Source organism: Lactuca virosa, chromosome 4 (genome assembly GCF_052849685.1).
Source record: "Lactuca virosa cultivar CGN04683 chromosome 4, Lactuca_virosa_CGN04683_v6, whole genome shotgun sequence".
Lineage (NCBI taxonomy): Eukaryota > Viridiplantae > Streptophyta > Magnoliopsida > Asterales > Asteraceae > Lactuca > Lactuca virosa.
In genome coordinates, this window is record NC_136429.1 from 161806921 (window position 1) to 161829897 (window position 22977).

Sequence of the window (22977 nt, forward strand, 5' to 3'; positions counted from 1 at the left end):
GTCGAAGTTTCGCAACAAAATCGGTACGTCACTTTGTGACGTAAATAGTGAATTTACGATATAGAGATATTTAGCCTTAGTGATCTAAATGAAAGTCGTAGAATACGTTAAACCGAGAGCGTGCATAAAAAGAACGTCTAAATCTGACTTCGTATGAGGAAGTTATGATTTTTCGAAGTTTCGACTTAGCGGTATGCAGCCCAAAGTTCGAATATGAGATTGAGTGATTTCTAGCAGAAACAATCTAAATGAGAATCGAAGATCTCGTCGATAGTAGTACAACGTTAAAAAGACAGACGAAAACGGACGTCGGATGAAGGAGTTATGAATTTCTAACGGAGTTTTCCTGTCCCGGCCTACTAAAAATAATTTAATAAAAATAAAGTCAAAATTAGCTGATGGAGTCTAAACGAGAGTTGTAGAGCATAATCTCACCTACGCGTGCATATAAAGAACGTCGAAAACGGAGCTCGTATGCGAAAGATATGAATTTCTGAAGTTCGGGGCACCAACCACAATACTGTGTAAGAGCTCACGACATGAACACAGTGTTCACAACGTGAACAGGTGCTGGACGCCTTCCATAGCAAGTGGACTGATGATGAATGCAATGACATATGCCTGACCAAACTCACGACGTGAATTTTTGAGATTCACGACGTGAATCCAGAAAATCGACCCTATAAATAGAAAGCGAAGGGCAGCCGGCCATGGTTGCTAATTCCTTCACTCTCTCACTCTCTACACCCTCTCTGGCCCTCTTGAAGCACCCCCGAAGCCTCGGTATCATCCTGACACCCGAAGCAAGTCCCAACGCTCTGAAGACCCCGAGAAGAAAAGAGTTTTCGAGCCGAAGCTCTGCCCGCGTGAAGCCCGGCGTGTGAAGATATCCCGGATTCACCGAAGAATTACTACTTGAAGAGCCGTAGTGATGTCCGACAATCGTCTTAACAAGTGAGTGCATAGTCTCTTTCATAAACATGATTTTAATACAAGTATTGTTTGAATGTATTAAGTATACGTTTTGAGAGAGTGTATAATCCCTTTCTTCTAACACATAGGTATGAAGTATCTTCTATAGAATACGTGCTATGTGTATATAAGTATACGTTTTGAGAGAGTGTATAATCCCTTTCTTCTAACACATAGGTATGAAGTATCTTCTATAGAATACGTGCTATGTGTATATATATTATCTGTGTATTTGGAGTGAGTATTGAATGAATATTTTATACAGGTTTTAAGTTGTATATGAATATATAAGTATATTGTTATCTACTAAAATGTTGGGTAAAACATGGGTAGATAGTTGACGTGTGATAAAATGATGAGAGGTCTCGATGTTGTTGCTGACTCAGTCATCTAGCGGAGTTTAGATGACGACCACGGACTCTTCTAGACAGTCTAGTAGAACGCTGGCAGGCTCGCCACCTGTAGGTGTTATTGAACTTGGGTGTTCAATTGCTGTACTCCATCCCCCACATGGTTGTCTTGTTTGACATATATTGCTGAGGAACCCCCGAAGCATGTGTTGTCGCCCCGATGAGAATCCTTAGGCTAGGTCCCTTGTGATAGTTGTTTTAGGGACGTAAAGTGAGGATAACGGGAATGGGTAATTGGGTTATTGTTGATTGATGAAATTAATATAATTATTTATTATGGGTTGAAAACCCTATATGCTCACCAGGCTCCCAAGCCTGACCCACTCAGTTTTCTTTTTATTACAGGTAGTGGCGCGAGAGCATAAGTTGGACGACTTATCAAGATATTTTTATTATAGGCCTGTAGTGTATATAACTGTTGTAACGCTTATAATGTGCAGTTTATGCTTTTGGTCTATATTGGAACATGACATCCCGAGTTTTGTTATATAATGAAAATACATTTCTTTAAGAAATGCTTTGGTAAATCTTATTTTATCATATTTCGTTTTGGGAACAAATTCCGTAACTCTTTTAATCAAAGGATTACTCTGAAATTATTTTAAAAGCATAAATTAAACCGGTCTTTTCTGTCCGTAATTTTGGGGATGTCACAGTAGGGCAGGCGAAAAAACTAACAACCTCCCTGATATCATGTCTCAGCATGTCATGGTACCGGGTCTTCGTCATCACCTCATCTGCTGCATATTGGGGTACCAATAAAGCTCTCTCTTGGAATTTGGCGGTGATCTCTGCCACGGTATCATTCGTCTGTCTCATATCCAGAGACTCCCTAGCTAGTTGTTGCACCTCAACAGCTGGTGAAACATCGGTCGGAATCGGGTCACAAACTCTGACCAAGTCATGGCCTCAATGGTTGAGGCTCACAAGGTATAGCCAACCTCCTCCCACCAATCCCAAGCTAGCTCCCTCAGACATCCTGCATCGAACCTTACCTTCGATCCGTCGGGGAAGAAGCTCGTTATCTGGGCACACTCAATATCTGCTAGCCAATGCCTAGCGGCAATAGGGTCCTTCACCCCCAAAGAATTTTTTTGCCCCACATCCCCCAAAATCCTTGAAGGAGAGAGTGTGGGACCTAGACTGGCTAGTGGCCAAAAATCTGAATATACGAAGGTGATCCTCCATCAGCTCCATGATACCCTCCATGATCGACCCAAACATCACCAGGGTTGCATCAAGGAAGCATATAGTATCCTCAGACGCACTGAACTCGCGTAAACCCTCATCAAATGGTTCAGTTCCCGTTCCCAAACCAGAACCAGATCCTGATGTCACACCCCCAAACCAGAACGGCGGAAATGTTCGGGGGCAGAGGACGTCATGTCAAGTATCACAACACATGCATTATAGTAATCAAAGTACAACAACCATTGCATTAATAATGTATAATCTTTTACATAAGTGCTTAAACATTTGATTTCCAAATATCAAAGTAGGTAAAACAAAAGACAAAAGACAAAAGACGCAGCACGGAACGAGACTGTCTTCTCAAAAGCTCCGAGGGTGTACCTGTCTACTGGATTCCTGAAGATACAAGTTATTTTGAAAGAGAAGATCAGCATATAAGCTGGTGAGTTCATAAGCAGTAGCTATGGTTGTTTTGTTTTAAGAAAATGTTTGAGTACGCTCCAGAAAGTCCTATACTTTCTGCTTTACAACTGAAATGTATTTTTACTCCATAAAATCCTTCTGTTTAAGTGTTATTGTACTTAAAAATCTAGTACAGCATAATTTTAATTCCTCATAAAATTATAAAAAGACTATTTTCTGTTTTGGTTATGGAAAACGATTGATGCAGTAGTATCTCTTAAAATATACTACTGGCGTAATGACTACCCTATTATTATACTAGTTAATTAGGGTTAAAATGTGATGAAGTTATAACCATTCCTACATTAATCGTATTAATTAGTACCAAATTTATGAGTTATTATAACCATACTTGACCATTGAATTGCCTGAACGACGTTCTTCAGGCGTCGGAATCGAAATGACTTTGTCACCCAGACCTGTCGTCCTAACTGTAGCTAACAGTTATGGTGCGGGATTGTCAATCTCGTATAGATCTATACACAAACTCACGTTCTCCCTCCAGGAGACTCTTGTTATAATCTCAGGGCTTTTGTTAGTACTTAACTAAGTACGCGAAGGTGCTCACTCATAAAATGTTATACTCACCATTAGGTGTAGAATAAAATGAATCCATTGAATTTAGATTACTGTTTATATGACTCATAAACGATACTCTATGTAGCTTATATGTTCGATCGCATTGATTCTATGTTTTGCACATTGATAAAGCAATTGTTCCATAAACTATACCTATTATAGCTTATATGTTCATTAATGTATCCAATTCATGTTTTATACTGAAAACTCTATGATTATGTTGAAATCTTCCCTTATGCTCAGCATTTTACAAAAGGAATAAAGTTCTAAGTGTTTTATAAAATGAATAATATTTGGTTTGAATCAACCACACGAGTTTTAGTCCTATTTAATCCATTATGTATATCACAAAGTTTATATATGTTTTGCTTGTATCCTCCCCCTAAAAATGTTAAAAACAGTAAAGGTATATAGGTATGAACTCACTTGATGTTGAAGATTTGATTAAAGATATGATATAGGATGCTTGATATGCCAAGAGAAGTCTCGGGTACAGTAAGATCCTATTAGGCACATATTAACACATATAGGCCTACAATTAGTGTCTATAACCACAAACAAGCATAGGAAACAACCTTAGGATCTAGGAAACACTTACAATGAAGTGTTAGGACCGAATATGAGGGGCAAGAAGGGGTTCACGGCCAACCACTATCGGTTCACGGCCCATGATGAATGTTCACCACCTTAAGAAGGGTTCACGACCCAAGAACTTGAAGAACACTTGAAGTCACGACCCTACATGAAGGGTTCCTGGCCGTGAACTCTTGAAGGTCTTGTAAAGATAAAGTGATGAATCAAACGATGGAAGTAACGGGGTTTCAAGTATGAACAAGAGAAGGGATGAAACACTTACGATTTTGGAGTGGAACGAGGACTTTTGAAAGATGATACTTGAGAGTATTTCTTGATGATCACGGCCAGGAGGATGAATAATGGGGAGGAAATAAGTGAATCATATATATATGGAGGGTGGTTCACGGCCCAAAGATGGGTTCACGGCCATGAACCTAGTTTACGGCCGTGAACCACCTTTGAAGGTGTTTCAGACTCGATTGCAAACTACTGAACTCAAGCTAACTCGTTCCAACACTCAATCCTTAAGTGTACTAGGCTTAAAGACCCTCAAACTGACCCTTAACACAGCCAAAAGGTAACGGAATTAACTCTGACTGATGATTGATTAGACTGGCTTTATAGGATAAAGATTTCGGGTTGTCACATCATCCCCCCGTTAAAGGGAATTTCGTCCCGAAATTTAGTCTAAGGAATATGCATAGACGGAGGTGAAAGATACGGATACTCATGTTTCTTTTGATTCTCCCATTCTTACGTGAAATCAGGTCCTTGCTATGCATTTTAGCGGACTTTCACTAACGGGGTACGGTTTCGTTTCGTTCTCTAGACATCACTGTCTAGGGTTTCTACATATTCCTTCGCAAAGTTTGAGGCTCTCGCTTATCTCGATCTTAATCGAGTGAAATAATAAGAGTCTCGTCGGACTACTATATTTAAAGATAAAGATGTGGAAAGTGGGGTGTATGTTATTGAATTCTCAAGGTAGTTGGGGTCTATAAGTTACTGGATCAAATCTTGTAAGAATCTTGAATGGTCTCATGTACCGATTTAGTATTCTTCGCTTTCCGAAGTGTATCATACCCTTCCAGGGTGAGACATTCACATGACGTGATCACCAACGTGGAATTCCAAGGGTTTTTCTTCTATTGAAAGTGTAACCTTTTTATCTGACTCTGCAAGCTTTACGTCGCTCCTGTATTCGTACTCTACTCTTGGTAGTCTCTTGGGAGATTTCCAGACCAGCGAAGGTGTTGTTGGGAATTTGACATTTAGCTAGTTCCGTGTCACCTACTTTAGTCCAGTACAGAAAGGACCTGCACTTGCGACCACAGAAGGTTTCGAATGTAACAACTTTGAATGTTAGAATGATAAAGGACTCGACTAGTTGGTAAACGAGTATCCCATGCTTTACCAAAGTCGATCACATATGCTCTCAGCATGACTTCTACTACTTGAATCGTCCTCTCATTCTGTCTGTCGGTTTATGGATGACAGGTTATGCTCATGACTAGCCTAGTTCCCAGATATTTCTAAAGTACTAACTGAACTGGAAGATGATTCTACTATCTCGAACGGAGATCACAGATATTGGGACACCGTGCAGCCTAACAAATCTCTCAGACTCATGTTCTAGTTAGCTTCTCTATTTTTCCTGTTTCTTTCAATTTGCAGGAAGTGTGCGGACTTGGTTAATCTGGCGACGATTACCCAAAATGGTATCAATTCCTCCTGTTGCCTTGGGTAACTTGATTATGAATCCCATTTAAATCTTCTACCACTTCCACTCAGGTATTTCTGGTTGTTGTAGTAAGCCCGCGGGCTTTTGCTCTGTAGTTCATGATAAGACCCAATGCTTGGCTCATCCACCATCACCTCATGTATACACGTCGTATATAATTTAGATTGACAAAATGTTCGAATGGGTGACTCTGTCCCAAGTCCACAACCAGACAAGGAACAGGAAATGAGACAAAATCACATATCCTAAATCTTGTTGAGTCTAGATCATATACCACTCTTGCGTATACACTTAGCAGCGATAGATTAACCTCATGAGTCTTAGTCTCTATTCTTGAGCTTGTCATGCTGCACTAGTGACCTTATGAGATCTATTGGGGATTCTTCGGGTGTTTACTGGCTTCTAAGACTCCTTTGATGCTTTTCGCTTGCGAGTTCTCTATTTGCTAAGTAGGCTAGATGGGCGTGGTACCCCTCGTACGGGTACTTCTGAAGTTTTGAAGCAAGAGACGATATAAGGGTTCGTATTAGGTTTGTCGTTTATAGATCGAAATAATTTCGTTTGACGGTTGGTTAAGGGAAAAGTTCTTTTACAAACATAGGGATTTTTGTATGGTGAGGACCAAGCCAAAACATGTCAGACGATGATGTCGAAACTTCTCTACGTAATACATATTAAGTCGATTTGGAAGATGTGATTACTAGGATGATGAACTATCCTACGCACATATGATCTAAGCGCTTTCGGTTTTTATCCTGTCATTTTTACTGCGAACTCTATTGTAGCAAAATTAACAATTACGAACTAAGCGAGGGTTCTGATAATTCGAAATAATGTACTTTCATGAAATGACCCCTACTAGGTCTCTCTATAACCGCTTGGTGTATACAAGTCATGTATAATTAAGATTGGAATGACAGTTGACTGAGTGACCCTGCCCTAAATCCACAACCAAACAAGGAACATGAAATGAGGCGAAATCACTCACTCTAGGTCCACAAATCTTAATTATAAATAACCCTGATGTATACACTAAGCCCTCATAGTTCGCTTGCTAGGTTTCTTACTTTTATACGAGTGCTGCAATTTGGTTCGAACGGAAGTGAAAGTATAATTATGATTAATTATGAGGATTTAGGAGCGTACCAAAAATATAGTAGGGTTCTTTGGTGCCTCCCCATGCTCTGGGGTCAAACTTCTCCTGCTCCCCTGCCACCCTTCTTCGTTGGACAGTCCCTCTTGAAATGTCCTATTTCACCAGAAAGATGACATGTCAGACTGGTTTCAACATTGGTGGTTGGAGTAAGGTACTCAGCTGGAAACCTACAGAAGCGGGCGGTGTGCCCCTTCACGTTGCATCTAACATAGTGTGGCACTCGGCAGACTCCATGATGATGGTAGTTGCACTTGCTGCAGTAAGGGAGGCTTCCTAGGTACGGTGTGGGCTGTCTTGGGATAGTAGGGCTGATGGGAGTGTTGACTGCCACGGGTTGTTGCCCTTCGGTAGGTCCTTGAGTTGAACAACTCCGTTTCTCGTTCGCGAACTTTCGCTTCCGGATATTAGGTTTGATGTCTGGAGTGCCTTTACAAGTAGCCGCTCATTGCTGAGATTGGTTATTACCACAATCAGGATTTCCGGTCACATTTCCACTAACATTTGCGTTGTTAGCATTGAAGTGAGCCATGACAGCTGCTACGACTGCTGAGACGGCAGCTTGAAACGTGGCTGAATCTATCTGTTACACGATGAGAGAATGAGCTCGTGAGCAACGATGGTTGTCTCTAGATGTATTCTAATCATTTATAAATATAAATTTTTCGTTTCGTTATGCTGGTCTCAAAGATTCGACCTACATCCCTATGATGCAGTCCTAGTAAAGAGTAGAAGTAAGTTTATAGAATGATCATAAGACGAGTGTCATCCGAACAAAGTTATTTTGGTTGGTGGATACTATGATCCAACTTTCGAGAAGTTTTGAAAGCAATCATAACAGAGTCTACATAAAACAGACTCATGGATTTTTAGAAATAATCATTCTCAATTGAGATTTCGTGACCCAATTTACCGTTATTAGTCGTGGCAGGAAAAGGCAATAAGCTTAATACCTAACGTGAGTAGCATTATCACCAACTCACTAGGTTGTCTTAATTGATTAGTTATTATGGTGATGAAAACGGTACTTGAACACGTCGCATAAATCACTCGTGGTTTTCCTCTGTTCTCCATTTTGCTCTGGGCGGTAAAGGTCTGTTCTCTCCTGGTATCCATATGGTGTCCTTCTCCTCCGTAGGTATATTGAATTTCTGTGTCGTCTTACTTCCGATTCTAACACTGATCCCCATTACTTCATAATTGAGAGTTCGAATCCCGGAAGTTCTTCCGAAACTCTCATCAGTGCCCTTAATAAGGTAAAGGCACTAAATGACTTCTATAGTTTCTTTACTCTTCATTTGTTTCCTTCTCGGAATTCTCATAATGAAACTCTGTTGGATCCTCGCTGATTCCTCTGTTGGTTGTTGCAGTGGCTACATCTATCTAAGTGGTTTATACGAGAATGGGAATGTCTAAAGAATCTATGAGATTAATAAAATTTTAGTTTTTATGAAGATGATCTTTCCTGGTAATTTAACAGTTCCCTAAAGTTATTTGTGGCACCTAAAATACCCTCTATAATATTTTAATTATATATTTGATTCTTGAACTTCTAGATATAAGAAGTTGATAAGTTCTCAGTTTTATTGTTATCGCATTCTAAAATACTCCTATAGTATTTTAACCTATATGTTTGGTTCTAGGATTCTTCTAGTACTTAGGTAAGTTTTAGACTTGTTGCAACACTACAATCACTCCCAAACACATGTTGATCATATCTCAAATGAATATAGTTTATCAGGCTATATTGATCCCAGATATGATTACATAACTGTCCAGGTTTAACTGCAATGTCCAACATCCAAATACTTTTGTTTTGTTCTTCTTGTGATACTCTTTTTAGTATATATATTCTGCATGTACTTATACTTTTATAAAATATTGTTACATTTTAAAGTATAACTCTTGGTCAGAGTGTTTTTATCCCAATGTGTTTATAGTTGTATATCTTTTATGACTGATATACTGAGTTCACTATAAACAATGCTCTGATACCAATCTGTCACACCCCCAAACCAGAACGGAGGAAACGTTCGGGGGTGGAGGACGTCATGTCAAGTATCACAACACATGCATTATAGTAATCAAAGTACAACAACCATTGAATTAATAATGTATAAGTTTTTACATAAGTGTTTAAACATTTGATATCCAAACATCAAAATAGGTAAAACAAAAGACAAGAGACAAAAGACGCAGCACGGAACGAGGCTGTCTTCTCAAAAGCTCCGAGGGTGTACCTGCCTACTGGATTCCTGAAGATACAAGTTATTTTGAAAGAGAGGATCAGCATTTAAGCTGGTGAGTTCATAAGTAGTAGTTATGGTTGTTTTGTTTTAAGAAAATGTTTGAGTACGCTCCAGAAAGTCCTATATTTTCTGCTTTACAACTGAAATGTAATTTTTCTCCATAAAATCGTTCTGTTTAAGTGTTATTGTACTTAAAATCTAGTACAGCATAATTTTAATTCCTCATAAAATTATAAAAAGACTATTTTCTCTTTTGGTTATGGAAAACTATTGATGCAGTAGTATCTCTTAAAATATACTACTGGCGTAATGACTACCCTATTATTATACTAGTTAATTAGGGTTAAAATGTGATGAATTTATAACCATTCCTACATTAATCGTATTAATTAGTACCAAATTTATGAGTTGTTATAACCATATTTGACCATTGAATTGTCTGAACGACGTTCTTCAGGCGTCGGAATCGAAATGAATTTGTCACCCAGACCTACCGGCCTAACTGTAGCTAACAGTTATGGTGCGGGATTGTCAATCTCGTATAGATCTATACACAAACTCACGTTCTCCCTCTAGGAGACTCTTGTTATAATCTCAGGGCTTTTGTTAGTACTTAAGTACGCGAAGGTGCTCACTTATAAAATGCTATACTCACGATTAGGTGTAGAATAAAATGAATCCGTTGAATTTAGATTACTGTTTATATGACTCATAAACTATACTCTATGTAGCTTATATGTTCGATCGCACTGATTCTATGTTTCTCACATTGATAAAGCTATTGTTCCATAAACTATACCTATTATAGCTTATATGTTCGTTAATGTATCCAATTCATGTTTTATACTGACAACTCTATGATTATGTTGAAATCTTCCCTTATGCTCAGCATTTTACAAAAGGAATAAAGTTCTAAGTGTTTTATAAAAAGAATAATATTTGGTTTGAATCAACCACACGAGTTTTAGTCCTACTTAATCCATTATGTATATCACAAAGTTTATATATGTTTTGCTTGTATCCTCCCCTAAAAATGTTCAGAACAGTAAAGGTATAGGGGTATGGACTCGTTTGATGTTGAAGATTCGATTGAAGATATGATATAGGAAGATTGATATGCCAAGAGAAGTCCCGGGTACAGTAAGATCCTATTAGGCACATATTAACACGTATAGGCCTACAATTAGTGTCTATAACCACAAACAAGCATAGGAAACAACCTTAGGATCTAGGAAACACTTACAATGAAGTGTTAGGACCGAATATGAGGGGCAAGAAGGGGTTCACGGCCAACCACTATGGGTTCACGGCCCATGATGAATGTTCACGGCCTTAAGAAGGGTTCACGGCCCAAGAACTTGAAGAACACTTAAAGTCTTCACGGTCCTACATGAAGGGTTCACGGCCCTACATGAAGGGTTCGCGGCCGTGAACTCTTGAAGGTCTTGTAAAGATGATGAAAAGTGATGTATCAAAGGATGGAAGTAAGGGGGTTTCAAGTATGAACAAGAGAAGGATGAAACACTTACGATTTTGGAGTGGAATGAGGACTTTTGAAAGATGATACTTGAGAGTATTTCTTGATGATCACGTCCAGGAGGATGAAGAATGAGGAGAAAATAAGTGAATCATATATATATGGAGGGTGGTTCACGGCCCAAAGATGGGTTCACGGCCGTGAACCTAGTTTGCGGTCGTGAACCACCTTTGAAGGTGTTCTAGGCTCGATTGCAAACTACTGAACTTAAGCTAACTCGTTCCAACACTCAATCCTTAAGTGTACTAGGCTTAAAGACCCTAAAACTGACCCTTAACACAGCCAAAAGGTAACGGAATTAAGTCTGACTGATGATTGATTAGATTGGCTTTATAGGATAAAGATTTTGGGTTGTCACACCTGAACTCCCTACTCTATTGCATGTCACCACCATCCAGAAACATAACCACATAAACAATCAGTAAACACACGAAGAGGTTCACACGCTCGAGCTTCATCGATTCATCGTGGTCTTCCTGGTCTTGGGTATAAATCATGTGCTTCGAGTAGTACGGGACCAATACTACCTTCCACACCTATTATACCCTCCTCAAAGACTACCTCGACTCCTCCAAGTCACTCATTTCCATCTATAACTCTCTTCATACTATAAGGTGTCCTATGCACCAATACATATTCTAGGGACATCCTAGGGTTCCTTTCCTCGCCAATCTATGCTATCAATTGTAGAAGGAACTCCCACTAATACCATCTAGTTACCACATGAATACAATTACATACTATCGTTACTATATAGATCTTTGAATGAAAGGTCCCACACTACAACGGTTGGACTCAAACAAGAGTTGCACAATATAGTTAAACTTGTCCTTCTAAAATCATCCAATCTCAATAATATGTAACCAAATGCATTCATCCACTAGTTAGTTGGTACTAATAAAATTTCCTAAAAGCACAAAGCATGCAGCATTCGAGCATCAAGTAATTCAAGTCAGAACATAACCTAAACATGTTATCCTATCAGATAGCTGATCTCAAACGAGCATGTACATCTATAAGCTTATATAATAGGCACATAAAGTCATCTTTCCTAGAATACTACCATGTAATCCTGAGCTGATCCTTAGTCCTAATCTAGCATGCAATTCACATATCATAGATTTAAACATATAACATGTATGGGTATTTGGGGAAGACTTACTTGATCTCGGTTGACTTCACACATCGCACCCCTTTCTTTTAATAAAATTCCTTAATTAAAATGTTTCTTCTTATGGAAAATCTACCAAATCCTCGATTTGAGTTCAGGCACACCCGAGAGTATACCCGAATCCCTCAAACCAAGGCTCTGATACTAACTTGTAACATCCAGAAAATTTAGAAAAAATTTTTATTTTAAATTCATTCCAATCATACGATAATCATATCAAAACATTCAAGAGTATATCATAGTAAAATGTTATCAGAGTACAAAATCACATGATGCGGAAAAACATTGGTTGATGCAGTGCGATTAAGCTGGGCCCTTCCCTTTCGAGCTGGAAGTACCTGAAACATAAACTGAAAACAATAAGCACAAATCTTAGTGTGTTCCCCAAAAAAATACCCAATACCATACATATATAACAGTAAAAAACATATTGGGTCTATTTCACCCCCTTCGGTATCTTTCAACCGGTAATGGGTCTATTTCACCCCCCTTCGGTATCGTTCAACCGGTATTTGGTCTATTTCACCCCCTTCGGTATATTTCAACTGGTACTGGGTCTATTTCACCCCCCTTCAGTATCTTTCAACCGGTATTGTGTCTATTTCACCCCTACCATTAACACATATAATCGTAACAATAAGAGTCATAAAGACATCAAGTGGATACAGGCAAAACAGGTAATTGCCACGAAGACACACATCATACCACAAACATAATCTAGTGGGCCGGCATTGGTGCCTTCGACCCACGGATATAGTGAAGGAAACTCACCTCAAACATAATGTATCAAATAAAACTCGAGTTGCTGACTTGCGAAATCCTCTCACTAAATCACAAGTATAAAACCCTAATTAGAAATTAGGTCAATAATCCAACCCGCGAGTCCAAACCCTAAATCCTGAATTTAAGGGAAAAGGGCGGCTTAATCCTTACCTTATTGGGCCTACCCCAACAAGGCCCAAATCCAAACTAGCACAAAAGGCATTCCAAGTCCAACTAAAAAGGACCCTAAGGCCAAACATGGGCCCAAGAGCTCCATGATGGTCTAAATCCCACAAATTACCTGATACCACAAATAAGCCTAAGTCCTAAACTTAATCAAGGCAAAAGCCCAACTAATCCTGAGTCCAAAACACCAAAGGCCCACAGATGGACGTACGCACGACGTACCTGGCTCGTACGCCCAGTATACATTACTGATCCGGAATCGGGGAGTTGGCCCAGTACGTGCAGCGTACTCAAGAGTACGCCCGACGTACTGGTCGGACAGCTAAATCACTCCAAATATCTTAACCCATTAAGCTTTTAACGTCCAAATTCAGATCCAAGTTCATTAAAGTGTATTAAGCCATAAAGTTGCAAACTTTATGCTTTTGGATGACTTAATGGGACTCAAACCATGGATTAAGCCTTCTATCTCCCTTAAGTTGTCACCAACTCATGCATCGTTGAGTTCTAACCTCCAAGATCCGATTTTTATGAGAGCCCAAAATGACAGCTCAAATGATCCGCACTAGTCCATACTCCATGAGACCAAAGTTATGGGACCAAAATATGTTAAGTTCTTCCCCAAACTTAGATCTAGACTTAGAATGAACAAGTTTCAGACTTTATACCTCTAATGAGCTTGAAATGATGAACAATCTCTGGATCTACAAGCTCCTCCTTATCCAATGTTTCTCCTCAAGCCTTCTTCTTCTTCAAAATCACAAAAGAACACCCAAAAACTCTTAGTGGTCTCAAGAATGCACTCAAGATGGATAGGGTTTCGAGATTAGCTCAAAAAGGAAATGGAGGCTGATAAGGTGATGGACTTAGGGGGCTTAATGAGCTTAGATAGGGTGCAAACCCTAAAATTAGGGTTTGCCCATGGCTTGCGTATGCCATGCGTACGCACGGGTACGCCTAACGTATGTAGGGGACATCCCCGCTTCGCACATGCATAGGAGTACGTCGTGTATACCTTGTGTACGCCCATCATACTCGAGTCTGATCCATGGGTAATCGAAATAATTAGAAAAAGTTTTACATGTGGAAACGGGCGTTACAGTAAGCCTAAGATACGCATATTATTTGTATGCATGTAAGTGTATTGTGATATATGGTATTGTGGAGGAACTCACTAAGCCTAACGTTTACCCAGTTGTTATAAATATTTTTCAGGTAATTCGTGAGAAGGGAAAGGCTCAACTGTACATACACGCATTCGTAATCATGTTTTTGCATAATGTAATAAATACTCTAATGTAAATTAATATTTTGGAATAATAAAAATGAAATTTTTGGATTGAAAAATCGGGTTACACCCGCATATTCTTGTTTATTCATATTTGAAGATTTGCTAAAGAGTAAATGTGGTGGGACCTCAAGGATGATCTCCCCCACCTTTGGAATCACTTTTAGAATTTTAATGAATTTTATTTTACCTATTTTTTGATTAACCAGTGCCAAGGGAGTAGGATTAATGGGAATAACTCGAGGATAAAGTGGGGTTACGGCTAGGTTCGATGTTTTCTTCACGAGACTCATATTGTAAAGTCATATATTTTGCTTCAAGAAATGAGGGCAAGTGTTTAGTATTTGTTATGAAATCAACAATATTGTATCACAAGGTAGGTAATTGGTGAATGATTTTCATAAAAGTTCAACTTCTTTTATTGGTGAATCAACATCAGTTAAAGAATCGTCTAAGTTATTTTGAGAGAATAAAAATTTTGGTGATGGAATTAGTGCCCTTTTGATGTTTATGAACTTATCTTAGAATTGTAGCATCCTTAACATCTTGTTATTGAACAAGAATTCATTAAGCTTGTCCTATAAGTTCTTTGCTAAACAACTAGCACTAGAAATAATTTGAAGTAAATTAGGGTCACAGGTATTGTAGAACCAAGATTTGAGAAGGATGTCAATGAATTACTAATCCTCATCATTGTCCCCGACCGGTTTTGAATTTCTGTTGATATTATAGGATACATTTGCACCTTTGCACATGTCCAAAAGAATTGACTTTATAATTGGTACTTTTAATCATCCATCATTAGTATGAAACTAAATTGAAAATAAAAATTGGTTAAGGTATAGAGAAGTTGATGGGATGAAGGAACAACATTGGAGGAGGTCACGGGTCAGTCATGGGGTTGATAGGAAATATGAAGTAACAAAACAAAAACTTGTTCTAAGAAATCTTACCTTAGGTAGAGAGATCGTAGAAATAAAACCACTCTAACCTTACCATAGATGAGTCAAGGAAAATGATCTTTGATATGGATACAATATGATCGGAGCAGCAACAAAGGGTTGTGAGGCGGCAATGCAGTCGGCAGCCAAAGAAACGAATCAGAGGTGAGTCGGATATACAATCGAACCCTACAAATGATGGCTTAATAAAATCATGAACATTAAAAATACATGTTGGGGTTTGTGTTGTATTTGTTAGTGTATCCTACGTCGGTGCGACATGATCTTATAAGTGTATATATATGATGGAGTCTCCATTCTCTCCACAATGACACTTTTAGAAAGATAATATTGGAATCCACATATATCTTATATGGTATCAGAGTCGGCGTCCTGCACCCCGTGGTTCAATATTTGAACCGTGCTAAATGAAACTTCCTATATGATCTTTGAGATATTGTATATATTGTATATACTATATAATGAGATAGCAATTGAGTAAATTAACTAATCAATGATCGTTTATTTGATACTAAGGCAAGACATTGAGCATACAGATAGGTGATGATTTTAGTATGAGTTACCAACATTTCAAGATTGTTGACTCTTTGTAGGTTCCATAATACAATATTACAATGGATTATTGAAAGCCCTTTTGCTAGCATGCATGTATAAGTTTATTGTTGTTGTCATAATCATTGCCGCAATCCGAGCTATTTTTCACATGTAAACTAAATTAACCCACTATAAAAATAGGGTTGTGCTATAAGTACCCCTCTTAGCTGATTTTACCCCCCCCCCCTAACATCAATCTAATCAAACTTTTACATTTGATTTGACATCATTTTTTTTTTCTTTTTCTTTTTCTTTTTCTTTTTTTTTGTTTTTTTCCTTTTTGTTTTTTTGTTGTTTTTAATAATAATAATAATAATAATAATAATAATAATATTATTATTTTTTTTTTGTTGGAAAAGCTAACCACTTGGAACGATTTTAAAAAGATTTCCATATTGAGAAATATTACTATTCGTTTATTTTTATTATTATTATTATTATTATTGATTTGATATATCTTTATTTTTATCTTTATCTTTAATAATAAAGAAGTTGATTTGACATAACTTTAACTTTATACATTATATAAATGAACGATTCGTTCGATTCATTCAATTCACAAAATTATCGATCGTTCCTTCCGTCCCTATGACAAGTTTTCACACAAACATGGTATGTATTTTTGATAGATAATTTTAGTTTAATCGTAAGTTGTTATATGTTATTTTTGTAGTGGAATTCTTTTAAACTGACCAAATATATATTTATATTTGTTAGGTGTTTAGCAGTCGTGAAAACTTAACGGAGTGGGTGCAAAAAACGGCATGGTCTCTTGGATACGTGGTTGTTATTAAAAGAACAAAGACAAAAGGACATGGATATGGATATATTTCAAAAATTATATTTATGTGTGATCGGGGTGGTGTATCAAGAGGTCCGGAGACGTCCACCAAAAATACAGGGTCTAGAAAAACAAATTGTCCATTCGAAATTTTTGCTTGTTACTATAAGTCAGATGATGTTTGGAGGTTAAAGGTTAAAAATGATGAACATAATCATGAACCAGCAATGTATATGGAGGGTCACCCATTTGCAAGGAGGTTAACCCCAAATGAATCAAATATGGTTGAAGAAATGAAGATAAACAATGTTCCTGCACGGGATATTCTATCGGCGCTAAAGAGACAAAATTCCAAAAATGTTTCTACTTTGAAAACAATTTATAATGAGTGTTACAAACTTCAAATGGATGAACGTGGAGATCGAAGTCAAATGCAAGTTGTCTTCGGATTTTTGCATTCAAAAGGATATATATTTAACCATCGTGTAAATGATACAACCAATGCCTTGGAAGATCTATTCTTTGTTCACCCAACATCATTGGAAATATGGTGTGCATTTCCACAGATTATGATGATGGATGCCACATACAAGACTAACAGGTACAAATATTTTTTTAATTGTTTTGTATTTATTAATAGGTGTAACATGCCTTATATGTTTGTTATACTAATTATTTTTCTTTTATTAATAGGTATAACATGCCATTTTTGGACATTGTTGGTGTTACTTCATATGTCGTTACTCTGGATCAGGTTTTGCGGTATCGGAGTATTGGTTGATTATGCCAGACACTGCTATACTCATTGCTAACAGATACGGTGTTATCGTTATTTATCTAAGCAAACAAGGTTCTTCAACGTGGTTCCCACACCGATATGGCCCGCAAGACATACCAAACCCTGCATATGTCGTTATCGCCCACATTCACCCTAACCATTATGTAATGGTTGATTTACAAGGAGCATATCCAATGTCTGATGTTTTGTCCAGGCTTCCCCGTACATACAGATCAGAACATTCGGCTGCATGGAAAACATTGTATAGTGCTCGACTAAATGTTTTCAATCCGTATAATGCACCACGCAATACACAATTGTAATTCCGATTTTATATAGTCGTTCGAATTTATAATGTCCGATTTGTAAAATGTTGTTTGAAGTTTATAATAATAATAACAGTAATAATATAAATATTAAAATATAAAAAAATATTTAAAAACTGATTTTATATAGCCGTTTGAATTTATAATGTCGTCCGAATTTTAAAAATTTATGCGAAATTTATAACAATTATAATAATAATAATAATAATATATAAATTAAAAAAGAATTAACAAATAAAAATGTCGCCCGAATTTTAAAATTTTATACGAAATTTATAACAATAATAATAATAATAATAATAATAATAATTAAAAAAGAATTAAAAACAACTAAAAAACAAAATAGGAAAAAAACAAAAAAAAAACAACAACAAAAAGACAGAAGATCAAATCAGGGGTGGGATTGAAAAAGAAGGGGATCCTTATAGAAAAACCCTAAAAATAATCTTTCCAATATCTACAACCCAAAGTCAAATATAGCACCATGAACCTTGTATTAGTAATAAATAAATGTGGTGACATATCTTTGCTTCAGAGGTGTCGATCAATGTATTGTTTGATTTAATTAACATAGAGAGTGCATGCTGTGAGACATTTACACTATATATAATTGACAAAGTATATGACATATACCTACTAATTGTGAAAATTCGCTTGGAATCCATTTACTTAACTGTAATAAAAACACACGAAAAAAATACCAAATACTGCATACACGTCACTATCTACTTCCAAATTACCAACTCTTACCATATTACACATAATATAATTAAACATTTGAAAATGTGGTAGGGTGTCTTGATTCAGTAACAGGTGAGGTATGTATTTCTTTTGAAAATAATTACTTAACTGTAAGGTATATATTTCTTAAGTTAGAGATAAGTATGTAAAGACAAAAAAGTCGGCATGTGAATTCCTGGATAAAAATGTACATTATGTACGGATATACCTATGTTTTGAAGATTAAAAATTAAGTGCTGAATATCAAGTTTAGGAGAGGATCTCAAGGATTAAGTACACTGCGTTGTATGATAAGTTACTGTTGGCTACATCTGTCAATGAACAGCCAACATCAACCGAAAGAAACTGATCCCTTGAACATGATTAGGAGTTATTCTAAATGAGAATTTGGGAACGAACTAATACCTATTAATGCGGCTGTCATATTAAAATAAATCTAATACTATAAGGCAAGTGGTTTATATTTGACTTTCTTTGTTATTATATTAAGAGGTTTTTTTTTTGTTTATCATGATTTAAAATTGGTTTATTTCTAGACAATTTTCCGTCTATACATAGCACCTTAATTGAGAAGTCTTGGCACATCTTCTTATCATTTGATCATCAGTTCAAACATAAGTGAATTCCATTCAATAAGGTCGTCAAACATATCGAGGTTAAAAAGTCAAACCACATCATCATCAATGGAGGCTCCTGTTGGTTTCCTGGTTGTTTCTCTTCTTCTTTCTTGCTTTGCAACTACTGGCTATGGTGTTACTTTCAGTTCCCTTCAGAGAACTCTTGAAGTCACCGCTTCACCTACACAGGGCCAAGGTTTGACCACAAGTCTGAGTTTAATCTTAAAGAACACATGACACGACAGATTATGATTCCTTCATATTCAAATTCAAATTCCATTCCTTCCAAAACCCTTTTTATGAATAAATTTTTTATTGATTAAATATCATTGAATTCGGCTTTACAGCTCTCAAGGCAGGGGATGCAGATATTACAGTGACATGGGGATTCAATCGGACATTCCAAGCTGGGACAGACTCGGCCTACAAGACCGTAAAAGTGAAACTATGCTATGCACCCATCAGTCAAAAGGACCGTTCATGGAGGAAAACAGTGGACGAAATGAAAAAGAACAAGACTTGTCTGGTAAAGATTGTGGCTAAGCCATACAGTGCATCAAACAACTCCTTTACATGGACTGTAGAGAGAGATATTCCTACTGGAACATATTTTGTGAGGGCCTATGCGTTCAATGCTCACGATGAAGAGGTAGCCTTTGGCCAGACCACAAATGATAAAAAAGAGACGAATTTGTTCCAGATCCAAGCAATCACAGGTCGCCATGCGTCACTTGATATTGCATCCGTCTGCTTTTCTGCTTTTTCCATCGTCGCTTTGGCCGGTTTCTTCTACATGGAGAAGAGTAAGGGAAAGGCAGCCCAACAGAAATGAGTTTATCAACAAAACGGTATGGGGATTAATTTCTTGTTACTCGTGGCATATTTGAAGAAAAAAAAAAAGAATCCTAATTTTGTTTTAATATAGTGGTGAAGTACATGACTTATCCTGGGAGTGTGGATAAATGAAAGATGGTTGTAATAGAGATGATTTAATGATGTTTTTTTCCGTTTAAAATGAGGAGGATGTCCTTTTCGTTATTTTGAAAATATAAATTATCAAAGAGCCTCTTGCTAACATATACAATTTTATTGTTGTCTTAAATAATGATCGAGGGTCCCGTATGTACAAACCGTACACATCATCTTATGTCTGTGTCGCTTTATTTAGAAGTAAACAGGAATACACTTTTGTGAATTTCATAAATGAGACTTTGAATTAAGAATTGTACTCTCGGAGGCAAGAGAGCACAATGATCAAAGCATAAGGTATACATAACTGGGGAATGACCTATGTGCCCAACTTCATTGTTATTAGGCTACCCGGTATAGAAGGTTTTTTACGCATGAACATCTACATGGACAATCTTGTCTACACCTGAACACCGCCCCATAAGAATGTAGGTGTCTTGTGGCTTGGTGCACTTCACGGACGAAGATGATGGATTTGATTGGTGGAACAAAAATGTGACTGTTGATGTATCAGTTGGCAATAAAAAAATTATTAATTTTTAAATTTAAAACAAACTATATTTATCTATAAATACTATCACTTTTATACATTTTTCACACTACAAACACATCCATTTGTATACTCTAAAATTTTGCATCAAATTTTATGGATCAAAATCAAAATACTCCAAACACCCCCAAATAATATGTATTGTTAGATATATGCATATGTTAGCATCCTTAATTCAACAACTATTATTCACCAATCATTTATGTGCCACAAAAATACTTCTAACAACCTATATCACAACAATTTCATCATTCCTAATTCCAATCTTTTTAACAACAACATTCTCAACATTAACAATTTCAAGCATAACCATCTCAACCCCAAACTCAAGTCTTAATTTCTCAAACCCAACCTACAAACATCGACAATGACGACGGCGACGACGAAAGGGTCCAAGAAACTCAACCACCGCCTAGAAGAAGACAAAAGAAATGAAATGCTAAAAAAAGTTAGTCCGGTGGACCGAAAAAGAAGAAGCGGAGTTTTTGCGCATTGTGTTTTACACAACTTTCACGTGGAAAATGGGAAAGAGTCCCTACCAGATGTACGACGTAATCAACGAAAAATTGTGTGACATACGAACAGTTTGCACCAATATACGCAATAAAGTGGGAGAAACAATAACCGCCTCCCAACAGTTCTAGCTTACCAGCGGTGGTAGACCGTTTGGCCACCAAAAAGTGTGGCTAGTTTGTCGTAAGGGGTCCAAAATGGATCCTTAATTCGAAATCGCTTTCGGAATTGACCACTAAGTCCAACAAAAGGCCGAGAACATCCTATTGGAAATAAGTATCCAATGTCATAACAAAATTTGTATAACTTTGGGAATAATAAGAAATTCTTATTGGGTTACCCTCAAGAGCTAAAATTGCTAAAATGGGTTTGGGAGATTGAGATAATTACTTAATTGATTTATTATAGGTTAATAAATTAATTAGAAACTAATTAGAATTGACTAAGAATTAATTTGAATTAATTTGAATTAACTAAAATTAATCAAAGGGAACATTCTAGAACCCCTAAAGGGTATGGACGGTTTTGGGGAGTCTTGGAGGCTTCCAGAATCAATCCAGATAGCAGATAAGGAAAGGATTTTAATTTGTATTAAATCTGATTATTTAATTTATTCAAATCTGTTTTGTCTACAAGTTACCTCAGCTATAAATAGACCCTTAAAGCCTTGAGAGTTTCGTTCCTAAATCTTCTAAGAGTGAGATTCCATTCTCATTGTCCTCTCTCCTTCTCCTAAATATTGTAGGGTTTTAGTCTTTTGGGCGTGACCATTAGATGCATTATACTTTGGGTGCTAGTCCTTCCAAGTGATTGTAAGGAGTTCAAGATCTACAAGTGGTCAAGGGAAAATACGATTTTGTCCTAAAGGTTAGTAATCATTTCCCTTTTGATAGTTCATATTCATGTTTTAAAAGTATGTTGTTATAATAGTAAGATTAGATCCTAGGGTGCATGTACATTTAGGATATTTTAGAAATTTTCAACTACCTTAATCTAATGTATAGTTGCATAGAAAACCCAACAGTGGTATCAGAGCCTTAAGTTTTTATTATATTCAAAAGATTTAAAACTGGAAAACTTTCGCAAGAGAAACCTGTTATCGCAGGACGTGGCGTGCCTTGTCGAGTTTTGTGTGGTTTTGGATTTAAGCAATATTTTCAAATTTAGGGTTTATCTTTAGTTTTAATTATTGTATTAATTTGTTTAAAATTGATTAATAACACTAGGAAGATAAATATGCATAGTTGATTTGAATTTATTGATAACAATTTAAAAAAATAATTAATTAAAAGTTAATTAAAGATATGTTATATAAATTATATAATTTTAAATTGTTTAAAATTCACCCCTCATATAATTATAAAAGTTTATAAAAAATATGAAATTTATATATGTAATTACCTTACAATATGTAAAAGAAAATTTAAATAGGCCTCACTCATAAAATCATACTATAAGAGATGTATAAGGAAACGATCTATAATATAAACGTTAAATGAGTATCTTTTTCACTCACTGCTTCTTAGTATGGTGGGTTGTCCTTAGCCGAAAGGGATCGATAGGATGATGTCTCGTTAAAACTATAACAAGTATAAGTACTAAAAACAAAATTCTCGTTCATAGTTATTTTAGGAAAATGTGAATAGTTGTTAATCCATGATTAACGCACATTGCTAGTTCATGTCAAGTGATCCTTAGACAATTTGAGGCAATTAAGATTCCGAGATGATTGAAGATCTGAAGTTATTACCTTCTGAAGTGATAGATATTCTGAGATTGAAGAATATGGAATGATCTGAGATTAGTATTGTTTTGTCAGTTTGTATTTTGTCTTATTTAATGTTATACATGTAGGTGACAAGGTCAACC

At 36.7% G+C, this 22977-nt stretch overlaps 2 protein-coding genes across 2 annotated transcripts; both read left to right on the forward strand.

Annotated features, from left to right (window-relative positions):
- Positions 1–16421: 16421 nt before the first annotated feature.
- Positions 16422–17395, forward strand: LOC145105306 (protein FAR1-RELATED SEQUENCE 2-like). Its single transcript, XM_079042433.1, has 3 exons — positions 16422–16445; positions 16551–17215; positions 17308–17395. Exons 1-3 carry the CDS (start codon positions 16422–16424, stop codon positions 17393–17395), a joined length of 777 nt encoding a protein of 258 aa, XP_078898559.1.
- Positions 17396–19041: 1646 nt separating this feature from the next.
- On the forward strand, positions 19042–20160 carry LOC145107648 (high-affinity nitrate transporter 3.1-like). Its single transcript, XM_079044584.1, has 2 exons — positions 19042–19272; positions 19424–20160. Exons 1-2 carry the CDS (start codon positions 19143–19145, stop codon positions 19906–19908), a joined length of 615 nt encoding a protein of 204 aa, XP_078900710.1. The 5' UTR covers positions 19042–19142; the 3' UTR covers positions 19909–20160.
- The last annotated feature ends 2817 nt before the right edge of the window (positions 20161–22977 follow it).